This window comes from Azolla caroliniana, unplaced genomic scaffold (assembly GCF_043228905.1).
Source record: "Azolla caroliniana isolate FFs.n. ecotype wild unplaced genomic scaffold, voAzoCaro1.0.p SCAF_20, whole genome shotgun sequence".
Classification (NCBI taxonomy): domain Eukaryota; kingdom Viridiplantae; phylum Streptophyta; class Polypodiopsida; order Salviniales; family Salviniaceae; genus Azolla; species Azolla caroliniana.
The window spans coordinates 11,045,073-11,058,334 of record NW_028230455.1 but is presented as its reverse complement, the minus strand read 5'-3'; the positions used below and the strand labels follow the sequence as shown (position 1 = coordinate 11,058,334).

The following is a 13,262-nucleotide window of genomic DNA, read 5'->3' as shown; positions in this document are numbered from 1 at the left end:
GGAGGAAAACATGTAAATACCCTTGTCAAAAGTGTTTCCTTCATGAACACAAACAAAACCGCATAAGGTCGGGCTTTAAAGCCATTAATTTTTGAAATAATGATTCTTATCCCATTGATGGTAAATGGATATAAGCTTTCGAACAGAGCTTCTCTAGGACATGCCATATCTCGAATTTCTTCATAACTCGTCGATGTTATTTGTTTGGTTTATTTTGTTGTGATGTGTATACCTTTTGGACTTTAGGGTTTAGGGTTTAGTACTTGAACCATCCTCTATTGCATATGTATGGATCTCCCATGGTCCGTCTAAGTCAAGTTTCCAACACAAGTGATATCCCTCGAACGAAGAAATATGTATAACACATATTAATAGTTATGGATTATAATTTGCTAACGTTCATCATTGTGGAGAACTTGGTATGTACATAATTGCTCCCTATCTTCAAGAAAGATGGTGGAAGCTATAGCTGTACACATATATAGCTTTGTTTATATTTTGGAGACAACTAGTCTTAAAGAACCAACACTCCAAGCAAATAAATGTACATAATTGCTCCCCATACATATATGAAGAAAATGTAAATTTGTACATTTGCTTACTTGAGGAACTCCATATATGTAATAATGTATGTGAATTTTGAATTATTGAGTAAAAACAGAAAATGGATTATGTAAAATGGTGGAAGTATCAATCAAATGTTGAGTACTGCAGTTTGATCTGAGTGGAAAAGCACATTAAGAAAGGATATGAACATTACCAATATATATATGTATTTCACTCAGTCATGCATTACAAGTCTTAACTCAGATGATGATAGCCTATAGGGTTGATTATCTACACTGGATATTCTCAATACATATGTATATATTGTGGTAAGGATTGTGTGCCTCATGAATGTGTACATTGGACAGATATCATGGAGTTAAAAGACAATTGATAGGCTGAACTCTGCAGTTTGATCTCAGTTTGATCAACCTCTGCAGTTTGATCTCAGTTTGATCAAATTCTGCAGTTTGATCTCAGGATATGGACATTATTACTATATATATTTTCACTCAGTCATGCATACGAAGTCTCCCAACTAATAGTTTTGGCTTGATCATCGACACTGGATTTTCTCAATATATATATATATATATATGTAGGGTTGATCATCTACACAGAAGAAGATGAAGGGAAAAAAACTGTGCATTTTGATCCTTCTGTTTTTTTTTCTTGATCTTTTTGTATCTCATTCTAACAGGTGCCTCAGTCTAATGTCAGTTGCAAGAGCATGGGATGCTGCAGAAAAGGTACCTTAACAATGGAAGAATTTCATGCTGCACTGAAGGATCCTGTGTAATATAATACACCAATCATCGATTGTATGAAGAGTTTGCTATATAAATCTAGGGTTTAAATCTCTTCTTCTTTTTTGTAAATTACACGATGCAGTAAGCTTTCATGGAAGACCAGTGGATCAGAAAGCTTTGCAGTGTGTGAAGGTTACTAATATCATAAATAAATAAAGAAAGAAATAAAAGTTCTGTTTTTTCTTCTTCTTCTTCTTCTTCTTTGAGCCCCACAGATCCAACCAAAAACCCTTCAGACAGACAGATAGACAGAAGACGTGCTCTCCATCTCCCTCTGACTTTCTCTTCTTCTTCAGATTCTTCTTCATCTTCTGTTTTTTTTTAAATCTTCCCCATTTTCTCTCTGCCTCCTCTTTCTCTTTCTCAATTTCCTCTGCTCTGTGTTTTTCTTTCCATTCTCGCTGCTTTTCTTCTTTCCTTTTTGTTTTGTGGTCTCTTTTTTCGATCTCCATAGATCTGACACTTTCTGAGAAATCAAATCAAAACAAAACTGATCTCTAAAATAAAAAACCACACAAATGCGTTTCCGCGACTTCTTCCGTTGGCTGCCTCTGTGTGGTAAAAAGAAACCTAAATCTAATGGCGAAGGTAAAAGCTTCTGATTCTTACATATATATATATATATATCACAAGAAACCTAATTTAAACCTAATCTGTGGCAGAAACTGCAATCTGCAACATAATCAAATTCTACTACCCCAAAATCAATCTACAACAAATCCAAATTTATAATGTTAAATTCCCCAAATCTTATTCTACAACCCCAAATGCCTTGGATCCAGAGAAATGATGGATTGGATTGAATCTTTTTCACTGAAGGGAATCAAAGATTTCCTAGTCTCTTCAAGAAAATATGTATAGAATTAATTGATCGCTAGAAAATTCATGTTACAGAAAATATGAATACCAATCAAACTCTTAACCTATATATGTGGTGATTCTTTGAAGATCTTTAAATGGCAATTGTTTTGAAGAAGGAAAACCTCCATATCTAAGATGGTGCATATATTTCTGTCAAGACAAGAATGTATTAAAATTGTGAAGGCCCTTATAATCAAACTATATGTGACACATTTGAAAGATCCTTAAAATGTATGTTAAAAAAAATGGGGCCAAATTTTTTTCGAAGATGGAAACCATCCCTAACAAGAGATGCCATCAGATTCGGAAAATGTATCGGTGGATTGGATATGCACCTGAGTGTAGATGTATGTTCCTGCAGGACGTCATCCGAATGTGAAAACGGACAGTCCGGCAAGTCGTCCAAGTCTTCAAAGTGTCCATCCACCCACACAGACTCCCATCCAACAACCTCTACAACGTATCGAAGTACCTGTTATACCACTTGAAGAAGTACGAGCTGCAACCGAAAATTTTGGACCAAATGCTGTAATCGGTATAGGTTCTCTTGGACGTGTTTATCTCGGGAACCTGAAGAATGGACGCCACGTGGCAATTAAAAAACTCGTTGCCAGCAATCCTCAAGACTCCGATAACGAATTCTTATCCCAGGTTTTGTTTTCTCCGATCCAGTTGAATGGTTTCCTTGTTCTGAATAATGAGACAATGACGTAAATAGGTATAGACTTTACTAATTTTACTTATTGTTTTTAGATTGTCATGTGTTAATAATAATGTAATTTGTAGATATCGAGAATTTCAAGGGCGAAAAATGAAAATGTTGTGGAGTTGCTAGGGTATTGCCTTTCCAAAGACAACCGAATATTGGCCTATGAATATGCAAGTTTGGGTTCGTTACGTGATATGTTGCATGGTAATAAGAGAAAAAACATTATTGTAAACATCTTTACCTAAAGAGAAGTTATAACATATCTGAAGTGACATCTATATTGAGTTTATTGGTTTTTATAAGATATTTGGATTCTGTTAGGATGCGATGTGCACAAATTGAATAGGAAAAGGGTGCATGGTAAATTGTTACAGTTTGTAGTTGTAAGGGATTTTGTGAAATAGGGTTTGAAAATGTATGTTGCATAGAGAGTTTACACGTAGTGAATCTCCCATAGAACTCAATCTTCTTTCCATATTTGCAAGTCATAATATATAAATATTATATCACATTTGTTAGGTAAAAACACATTGAAGGTCTTGAAATGCATGTGATATAAAGTGTTCACATATAGTGACACTCCTTAAAACTCGTTTGTTTTACTATAGTCATGAATTGTAATCTCATAAATATTATATCATATTGACCAGGCAAGAAAGGAATCCAAGGTGCTCAACCAGGGCCTGTCCTCGATTGGATGCAACGTGTAAAGATTGCAGTGGGAGCCGCGAGGGGCTTAGAATACTTGCATGAGAGCATGCCTCCGATTGTCCACCAAAATATCCATTCGAGCAATATTCTACTCTTTGATGGATATGTTGCAAAAATCGCTGATTTCAAACCTTCAAATCAAGCACCAGACATGGCTGCTTCCCTGCATTCGACTCAAGTCCTTGGAAGCTTTGGTTACCATTCCCCAGAGTAAGGCATTGTGTTTCTCTTTGCATTCTTTGGGAAACTTAAATTGGATCTTTTCTAGGAAAGGGGGGCGACACTAATAATATTGGGCCAATGGGTCTTGAATAGAATTTTCCTACGTTTTCAAAATTGACTAGAACACCACTTTGTAGAATAGCTTTTTTCTCTTGCAGAATGATATCCTATATGCTAAAAATGTACCTCTTTGTATATGCTAAGCCAAAAATCTTTACTTTTAGGTATGCAATGACAGGAGAATTGACCCAGAAGAGTGATGTCTATAGCTTTGGAGTAATCTTGTTGGAGTTATTGACTGGACGAAAGCCAATAGACCGCACACAACCAATCGGTCAACAAAGTTTGGTTACCTGGGTGAGATTAGTTTCATATAATACAAACATATACATACATGTAGGTTATGTGTGTGTATGGTGTGTGTGTGTGTGTGTGTGTGTGTGTGTGTGTGTGATTGACTATGACAATGACAATGTCCCCTTAGCGATCTTTTAAATGGGCAGGCGACTCCAAGATTGAGCGAAGACAAAGTGAAGCAATGTGTTGATCCTAAGCTTCTAACAAACTATCCAATCAAAGCAGTTGCCAAGGTACTATTAGTCTGTTTCTAGTCCGATCCTTACCCCTTTTAAAGGCCAAATAGTTTTATTAGCATTAGTTTTATTTGATTCAATAACTCTTTTGAAAAGCTAAGTAGTTTAGTAGAACCAACTTTATAAAATCCATAACCTCTTTTCAAAATCAAGTAGTTTTGCTAGTTTATCTAGTATTTCTTAAATTCGATTATATAACCTTTGGGGATCATCCAAACTATGCTAAAATGTTTTTTTATTCCTGGCTGCTTTTTAACTTTCCATTAGTTTCCCAAGTGTCCTAGGTAAACTCACAATTATAAGGTTAGTTTTGGGGGAATAAAAAAACATGTGTGGCATTTGAGAAGATAAGCAAAAAACATGGAAGTATTTTAGAGTTTTCCCTCAAAAGAATATGTTGTGCATCTACATATTATATTTAAAACAAAGTTGTCAATTATTCTAAATTTCTACTTAAGAAAATGCTTTCTTTTAAAGAAATGAAATGATAAAGTTTTTGTAGTAAAGAGAACTCTAAACCCTAATTAATATGCATCCATAAAACAACTAAAACACATTGATCGAATGTTGGATTAAAATATAAAAAGACATTAATGTGATGTTTTGATTGTATTATGTGGATGATGTAGATGGCAATTGTAGCAGCCCTTTGTGTTCAATATGAAGCTGATTCCCGACCAAATATGAGTATTGTTGTGAAGGGTTTACAAGCATTACTAACTCCTCGATTTACTACTGTTCCAACTTAGATGTACTTTCGTTTCATCTTTGTTTTCTCTTATTCTTCTAAAGAGGTAAGTGGTCTACATTTCTATTTCAATACATGATCACATTGAGGTTAATAAATCCCCAAAACACTCGTTTCGTTTTGGATATTGACACGATACCTCTTGGTTTCCAAATATTCACAAGGATATTGCTCGTCTTCAAACATTTACTAGGATACTTCGTAATCTTGAAGCATTTACCACTCCTCAATCCTCAATCGTTTTCCTCTAGATAAGGTGTGCAAGTAATCCTTATGTAAAGCAAGTACATTTCCATGTAATGAATTTTTATACCATTGATGTAATATTGGGTTATCAACTTATCTCTTGTTCTTTAATAAAAGAATTCTTAAATATCTATTTATTGGGTTCACCAGTCAATAACATTTACACTAAATGATTGTATTAATTTTATTCAATGTATTAAAAAATAATCTCTTTCGATTATGTCCGCTCCATTACCATCTAAGTTGTCTTGTTCTACTTTATTTTTCTGTGTACTTGATGCTGACATTTAAGTTTATAATATCAATTATATTATGGATCATTTATCTTACTTTTAACAACTCCTTGATGAAATCTTAAATGATTTTCATGATGTTTTTCCTAAGTGAATTACCACATGGGTTACCTCTTAAACGTAATATAGACTATCATATAGATCGTTTACTTGGAGTTGCATCAATAACTATACATGATTGAGTCGATCTTAAGAAGATAAGGTGTCTATACAACTCAAGGAACATTAACACATGGGTCATATAGGCCATGGGGTGCACCAACTCTCTTGGTAAAAAAGAAATAGGGCACATGACATGTGTATTAATTCCCGAGATTTGAATAAAGTGATGATCAAGAATTCATATTCATTTCTCTGAGCAAACGATTTGAATAACCATCTCGTGGGACATCAATATTTCTCAAACGAGTAAGGGGAGTCAAGGCGGCACTGGAAGGTTGCAACAAATTGTTGGTATTGTGGCCGGAAGGGCCACATAGAGTGCGAGTGTTGGAGGAAGCACACCGATTCAGACAGAACCAGATCAAGTTGTGGTGATGCATATAGGCGTCACTGATCCCACTTTGTCGAGAAATGAGATCGAGCCAAAACGGGCCCCACACTTGTAATGAAGTGCAAGGAAAATCAGATGGGAGTACCTACCACAAAACTGGAAGAGGTCTGGTATATAAATTCCGAAGCGTCAAATCATATGATGAACCATGTTGAATGGTTCTCAAGCTTGGAAAAACCGGAACAACTAGGAGTTGTGGAGACTAGCAACAACACCTTGCACCCCATCAAACACGTGGGTGATTTACTACTCAGCCATGTCGGACAGAAGGGGCTGATGCGGAACGTGCTACATGTCCCAACAATTGCAAAGAACTTGGTATCTATTGAACAAATTGTCAATTGGGGCATGCAGGTCTAATTTAATCACCATGATTGCTTCATCGAGGACAAGGGTCCGTTGATAGCGTGAGGGTGTAGAGATGTGAGGATATTTATCCTCAAAACAAATGATGTTGGCGTCGTAATGTTCAAAAAAGGAAAGAAGGTTGAATCCGACATCGACCTATAGCACAAGCGAATCAGCCACATCAATTATTAGAAGCTTTAAGAACTCTAGTCGAAACAGGTGGTTTCTAGACTGCCGAAGTTCAGTGGTCGGAAGGCTCAGATATCTGAAGCTTGTCAACTTGGGAAGCAACATAGGGTTCCATTTCCCAATAAAAAGAATCGGAGCCGGAATCGGTTTGACTTAATCCACATGAATGTATGGGGACCGGCAAGTTGTGTGAGCATGGGCGGGAGTCAATATTTTGCTTCCTTCATCGACGACTTCAGCCGACACACTTGGGTGTACCTCATTGAGAAGAAGAGTGAAGTTTTCTCCTGTTTCCGGGACCTAAAAAGTCTAGTTGAAAGGGAAATAGGGAGGAAAATCAAGTGTCTATGGTCGGATGGTAGAAAAGAATACTTTTTTGGCCAATTCACAAGTTATCTGCAGCAAAAGGGAATCCGAAGGGAGTTCTCCTACAGATACACGCCGGACAAAAACGGTGTGGCCGAGTGTTGAGAATCAACTCGACTTCCCATAGGAATAATGTTCACACTAGGCGATGCACAACTTATTAGGACATTTCTTTAATTAGTAGAAAGGGCATTTGCCCTAGAATAGTTGGTATTTAAACCAACCTTTTGTAACTTAGTTGTTGTTGGATGTAATATACACATTCCTTGTTTAGAGCTCTCTCTCTGAGATATTAAGCGTTGGGTCCTCGAGAAATATCTTTTCGACACTTTGGTGACACTGGTTCTTCTCTATGGGGTGGAAGTATGGGGCGGTAGCATCCCTAAATCTATGTGGAAAGAGTTTGAAAATGTCCAAAAACATTTTCTTACAAAGTTTCTACAAGTTAAGAAACAAACACCCTACACCCTCCTCCTCCTTGAGACGGGATCGCTTCCCATTGAGACCATGGCCATGGAAAGGGTTGTTGAATACATGCTTAAGGTTCATAAAAGTCCCTCACATCGACTTCCTAAAATTGCGTGGGAAGCAAGCAAAATGATCCAAAAGACGCATAAAAGCAAAATTTTGTGTTCCAGTTGGATGCAAGATATAGCAAAATGGTTTGGTAGATGGGATGTGAGACACTTGCTTCATGATGCATCATTAGATTCCTCTGTAAATGAGGCATTTCTGCAATGCCAATGTATTAGGACATGGGACAAATGTGGAGGCTTGCGCTTCACACATTATACTAAACATGTTGCACCTAACTACAAAACCATATTCTTTGCGGAATGGGGAAATCGTACACATCGATACATGTTAGAGCCCATACCGTTATCTGCCATTCGAACCATTGCTTCCATGCGACTTAGCTCACATGCATTGCGATGTGAAACAAGGCGTTGGGGCACAACTAATGAGAGTGATCGGCTATGCACAATTTGCCCTAAACAAGTTCGCGAGTCTGAGTATCACACTTTGATATAATGCTCCGCCTTTGATCATATTCGACCATGCTTTCCACATCTCTTCAACCGAGCCCAATCTTTGCATGAATTCCTCTCACAAGCACAATGTGCACTCTCGATTGCAACATTCATTGGTAAAGTTCTTGAACATCGAGAGTCACTACTCACTTTCACACGTATCACGTGAAATATAATATTTTTGGTCTCATAGGTCATATTTGACCTCCGAAGACGATAATATAATCTATCTATCTATCTATCTATCTATCTATCTATCTCTGTCGTCTTACTGCACTCACACATACATAGAGTTCGCTTCCGTTGCACCACCCACGACTCTCATTCTTTACATGGTATCAGAGCGTGTGGTAGCTTGATCCAAGCCCATCGCCTTTACGTGTGTTTTGCTCAGGCTCATATTCAGAGAGAACGGATTGATCGTTGTAGCAATGATTTGCACAGTTCGCATCAAGAGTAGAAGAAGTTCAACAATGAAGACTCAGATGGGAAGCACTCTTCCCACCGAGAAGCTTGATAGAACAAACTTCGCATTTTGGGAGTACAAGATGCATTAGTACCTTGTCAGACAAAGTTACTGGAGCTACATCGAGGGAGCTCACGAAATGCAACCCAACTCAACACACGTTGACTACCTAGTTGGGAGCAGGCTGCGAGTCGTGTGTTGTACTACCTTGTGTCATGCGTTCAGGACCACATGCTTGGCTATATTCGAGACTTGAAAACACCGAAAGGAGCTTGGGAAAATCTCAAGAAGATTTTTGTGGCCAATACGGTTGCACGAAAGCTCCAACTTCGATGGGATCTAAATAACATGCAATAGAGGGACATGTCAATCACTGGCTATACCTTGAAGATCAAGGAGTTGTGTGATGCCTTCGAATCAATCAACATCATCATCGACGATGAAGAAATGGTACAAATATGCCTCGACGGCTTAACATTGCAATTTGGCACAATCAAGTCGGCCATTCTCCCAAGGGAGAACCCACCTTCCTTCTTCGACCTTCAATCAATATTATTGATGGAAGAAAACCATGCCCGACAAAGGAGCAATGCACTGGATGGTCAGATGCTCTACTCACAGTTGGATGATAGAAGAGGATTTGGCCGAGGAAATAGAGGTCGATTCGGCTGAGGGCGACAAGGTCAGTTGACCTGAGAATGCACCTCCTACCAGTGGCAAGACGATAGGAGTAATGCCAGAGAGTTCCACAGAAGGGGGAGCTATCTTGCCAGACCTTGAGCGAGCAAGCTCAACCGGATCTGGATCGGCTGAGGAAGCCTGAGCCGGATCGGCATTTGGAAGGATGAGCCGGATCAGTATCTAGATGGTATCCGAAAACAACCGGCCGGATCGGGGAGCCGGATTCGAGCGGGAAATGGAAGCCTAGTAGTAGCCTAGACTACTAGGTAATCATTTTCTCGTAGTTAGTGTCAATCGCACGTAGGAATATTGAAGTACCTGTTAGTACTTCTGTCAGTCCTTTATGGACTTGTATAAATAGTGTTATTTAGCACGTTGTATGTACAAAGTTACAGAGTATTTTCATTTTTTTTGAATCTACGCTTACGTTCTGCTCTCTTTGTCTCTCCCACGTATACTCTGTGTACTAAGCTTCTCCATTAAACCTTCATCTTATTCTCTGTTGTTATCTGTCTGAGCCGGTTCTGTCTAACGCTTCCGCACGTTTACATTCACATTGTATCAGACCGCGAGGGTTGAGAACCTCTGCAGCCGACTGACGCTTTCGAAGACAAACCCTTGTAGAAAGTAACGTGCGGAAGCAAGTATGAAGACCGAACAGAAGGAAGGAAACTCAGGTTCAATGGAGAGCTTGGGCTTACACAGTATACGCAGGAGAGACAGAGAGAGAAACACAAAAAACTATATTCAACAATAATACTCAATCTGTACATAAGACGTGCTCAGAGAGCACTTTTATACAAGTCCTAGAAGGACTAACCGAAGTACTGACAGTACTTCAATGCTCATCAAGAGCTCCTACACTAACTCCCAAATATATTCCTCACGGAATATCTTTCCTAACGACCTCCCGGTTTATGCACTCAACCTAACCGATCGGTCCCAACCGATCCGGTCCTCGGCTTCTTCAGCCGATCCGGTCGATGTTGAGCTTGTCTCTCAACACTCCCCCTCAAGCTCAACTTGAGGCTCTTCGGGATCTTCACAGCACCGGTTCCTCCTGGCTTCTCGCCTCGCTTGCGCTCCTCGACGTGTTCGACTCCGCGCGCTTCAACCCTTCCGGTCGGCTTGTCTGCTCATGTGGCCCTCATCAGCTCTTCTGTTGTTGGGGTGTTGATGCTTCTTCTGCTGCCTTTTCTTCCGCTTCGGCCTCGGTTGATTCAGCGTGTCTGAATCAAACATCCGAACCGACTCAGCTACCTCCGATCGGTCTTCGCTCTCGTCCGAGTTGGCTGTCTCCAACTCGTCTTCGGTCTTCTTGCCCTCAATGGCGTCATCCTCCTCATGCGTGGTTGGCTTCGGCTCTCTCCTTTGGTTGCTCCCCTTCTGTCCGCTTCCGAACTTTTCCGCAGGTCTGCCCTCGGCTTCTTCAGCCGATCCGATGTCGAACTTGTCAACCGACTCGGTGTCGCGGTGTCCGCTCCTTTCCTGCTGCCTTGCTTGGTCGTTCGGGACTGTTCTCCCCCTCAAGTTCGGCACGTCAAGGTGACGCAACCCGAGCGCACCTGAGAATTGCCGCAACTTGTCTAGACCAAGAGGCTTGGTGAAGATGTCAGCAGCCTGCCGATCCGTCGGAACGTACTGAAGTTCGACTTCACCGGAAAGGACACGCTCACGGACGAAATTGTAGTGCACCTCAATGTGCTTGGTCCGTGCATGGAAGACGGGGTTCTTCACGAGTTGGATGCTGTTGAGGTTGTCGCAGTAGATCGTCGTTGGATCGGTCACCTCCTCTTGCAGGTCCTTAAGTAGCCGCTTCAACCATATGGCTTCGCATGTCGCAACAGCCGCTCCTCGGTATTCAGCTTCGGTGCTCGACAGTGCAACTGTCCGCTGCTTCTTACTGCTCCACGCGATCGCGGCACTCCCGAGGGAGAACGCGTATCAAGATGTGGATCGGCGATCGGCGGCGTTGCCAGCCCAATCAGCATCAGTGTAGCCGACTAACTGCGCGGCTGCACCGGTCCGATATAGCAGTCCCCGGTCCTTAGTGCCGTTGACATACCGAAGTATGCGTTGCGCACATTGAAGGTGCTCCTCGGTAGGTCGCGCCATGAACTGACTGATCACCCCGACCGGATAACTGAGGTCGGGTTGGGTGATGGTCAAGTATATGAGGCTTCCGACAATTTGTCGGAATCTCGTCGGGTCGCATACCTTTCCCGTATCGGGACGAAGCTTGACGGTTCTGTCCAGAGGAGTCGAGATGGACTTACAGTCGGTCATCCCGAATTTGAAGAGCATACTCAGCACGTAATGACATTGGCTGATCAATATGCCTTCAGGGGTACGGATCACTTCGATCCTGAGGAAGTAATGAAGGTCTCCCAGATCCTTCATGTCGAACGATGCCGCAAGCTGGAGCTTCATGCGGTCGATTTCACCTAGGTCGGCGCTGGTGATGACCAAGTCATCGACATATAGTAGAATACTAACCGGGCCGAGTCGACCTTTCCGAATGAATAGGGAAGAGTCCGATTTTGACGTGACGAAGCCCATCCGACGCAGTTGTTGCGTGATCTTTGCGTTCCAGGCACGCGGGGCTTGCTTCAGTCCGTAAAGGGATTTCTTCAGTCGGCATACTGCCGATGAGTTCGTTCTGGAGTGAAATCCGGGGGGCTGTACCATGTACACTTGTTCCTCAAGGTCACCTTGCAGGAACGCATTCTTTACATCCATCTGATGTAGGTGCCACCCCTTGCCCGCGGCTACTGCGAGCAAAACACGGACGGTCATCATTTTCGCGACCGGCACAAACGTCTCATCGTAGTCGATGACGTGTTTCTGCGCGTAGCCCTTTGCCACTAACCGAGCCTTGTACCGGTTGACCGAGCCATCGGTGTTGTACTTGACCTTGTACACCCACCTACACCCGATCGGTTTTACCTCCTTCGGTGCGTCAACCAGGTCCCAGGTCTCGTTCTCCGCCAATGCGTGCATCTCTTCCTCCATCGCGGCATGCCAATTCGCGTCTTTAGCCGCTTCTGCGTAGCTCTCCGGCTCACGCACTTCCGCTACACGGGTCATGTACGCATAATGATGCGCCATGTACTCGTTGTATCCGAACCGCACAACTGGGTTCTTCTGGCGGGTAGATCGGCGTAATCTCACATTAGCCGATGTCGAGGCCTTCTCGGTCGACGCGGCCTTCACCTTTAAAGACCCGTCACCGGTTCCCTCGGAGTCGGACTCGCGTCGGTCTGACTCGTTCTTATCCGTGCCGGTATCCGACACCTTCTTCTTCCCTTTCTCTTTGCGCGTAAGCCGTTTCCTCGGCTTTCTGCACGGGGAATGCACGGCCGAGTCTCCACTACTCGCCAGCTCTTCATCGAACTGGTCGTACCGACTCAATCGTCTAATCGGTCCACTTAACCGGAGTGAAATCGGACACTCTTCGCGGGTCTCAATTTCGGGCTCATCCGGAGGCATCTCGGCCTCGCTGACCTCATCGTCAGAGCTCGTATTGGAGTCGGGGTTCCGAGTCGGGGGCAGGTACCAGGACGCGGACTCGTCAAACACAACGTCGCAGCTGACACGCGCTTGTTTAGTGCGAGGGTTATAGCACTTATAACCCTTCTGCTCGTCCGAGTAACCGACCAAGATGCACTTCTCGGCCTTTGCGTCCAGCTTCCTCCTCTTCTCCTTCGGTACATGCACATACGCAATGCTACCGAACACCCTCAAGTGTCGCAAGTTCGGCTTCGTTCCGAAATATAGCTCGTGCGCTGACACTTTGTCTCCGATCCGGTTCTGGATGTATACCGCGGTCCTTACCGCTTCGGCCCAGTAGAACTTGGGCAAGCTCTTCTCCTCCAGCATTGCCTGTGCCG

At 42.2% G+C, this 13,262-nt stretch overlaps 1 protein-coding gene across 1 annotated transcript; it reads left to right on the top strand.

Annotated features, from left to right (window-relative positions):
• Nucleotides 1-377: 377 nt before the first annotated feature.
• On the top strand, nt 378-5,472 carry LOC147851004 (protein CYTOSOLIC ABA RECEPTOR KINASE 7-like). Its single transcript, XM_087335550.1, has 9 exons — nt 378-419; nt 1,247-1,341; nt 1,438-1,487; nt 2,578-2,867; nt 3,003-3,129; nt 3,576-3,846; nt 4,083-4,215; nt 4,362-4,448; nt 5,081-5,472. Exons 1-9 carry the CDS (start codon nt 378-380, stop codon nt 5,198-5,200), a joined length of 1,215 nt encoding a protein of 404 aa, XP_087191676.1. The 3' UTR covers nt 5,201-5,472.
• The last annotated feature ends 7,790 nt before the right edge of the window (nt 5,473-13,262 follow it).

What these genes read in the sequence shown, in the direction of transcription:
- LOC147851004 (XM_087335550.1), top strand. Translation starts at nt 378, where the DNA reads ATGGATTATAATTTGCTAACGTTCATCATTGTGGAGAACTTG. An exon ending in AAGCTTTGCAGTGTGTGAAG is followed by an intron (nt 1,488 to 2,577) that starts GTTACTAATATC and finishes ATGTTCCTGCAG; the next exon opens with GACGTCATCCGAATGTGAAA. An exon ending in GTTACGTGATATGTTGCATG is followed by an intron (nt 3,130 to 3,575) that starts GTAATAAGAGAA and finishes CATATTGACCAG; the next exon opens with GCAAGAAAGGAATCCAAGGT.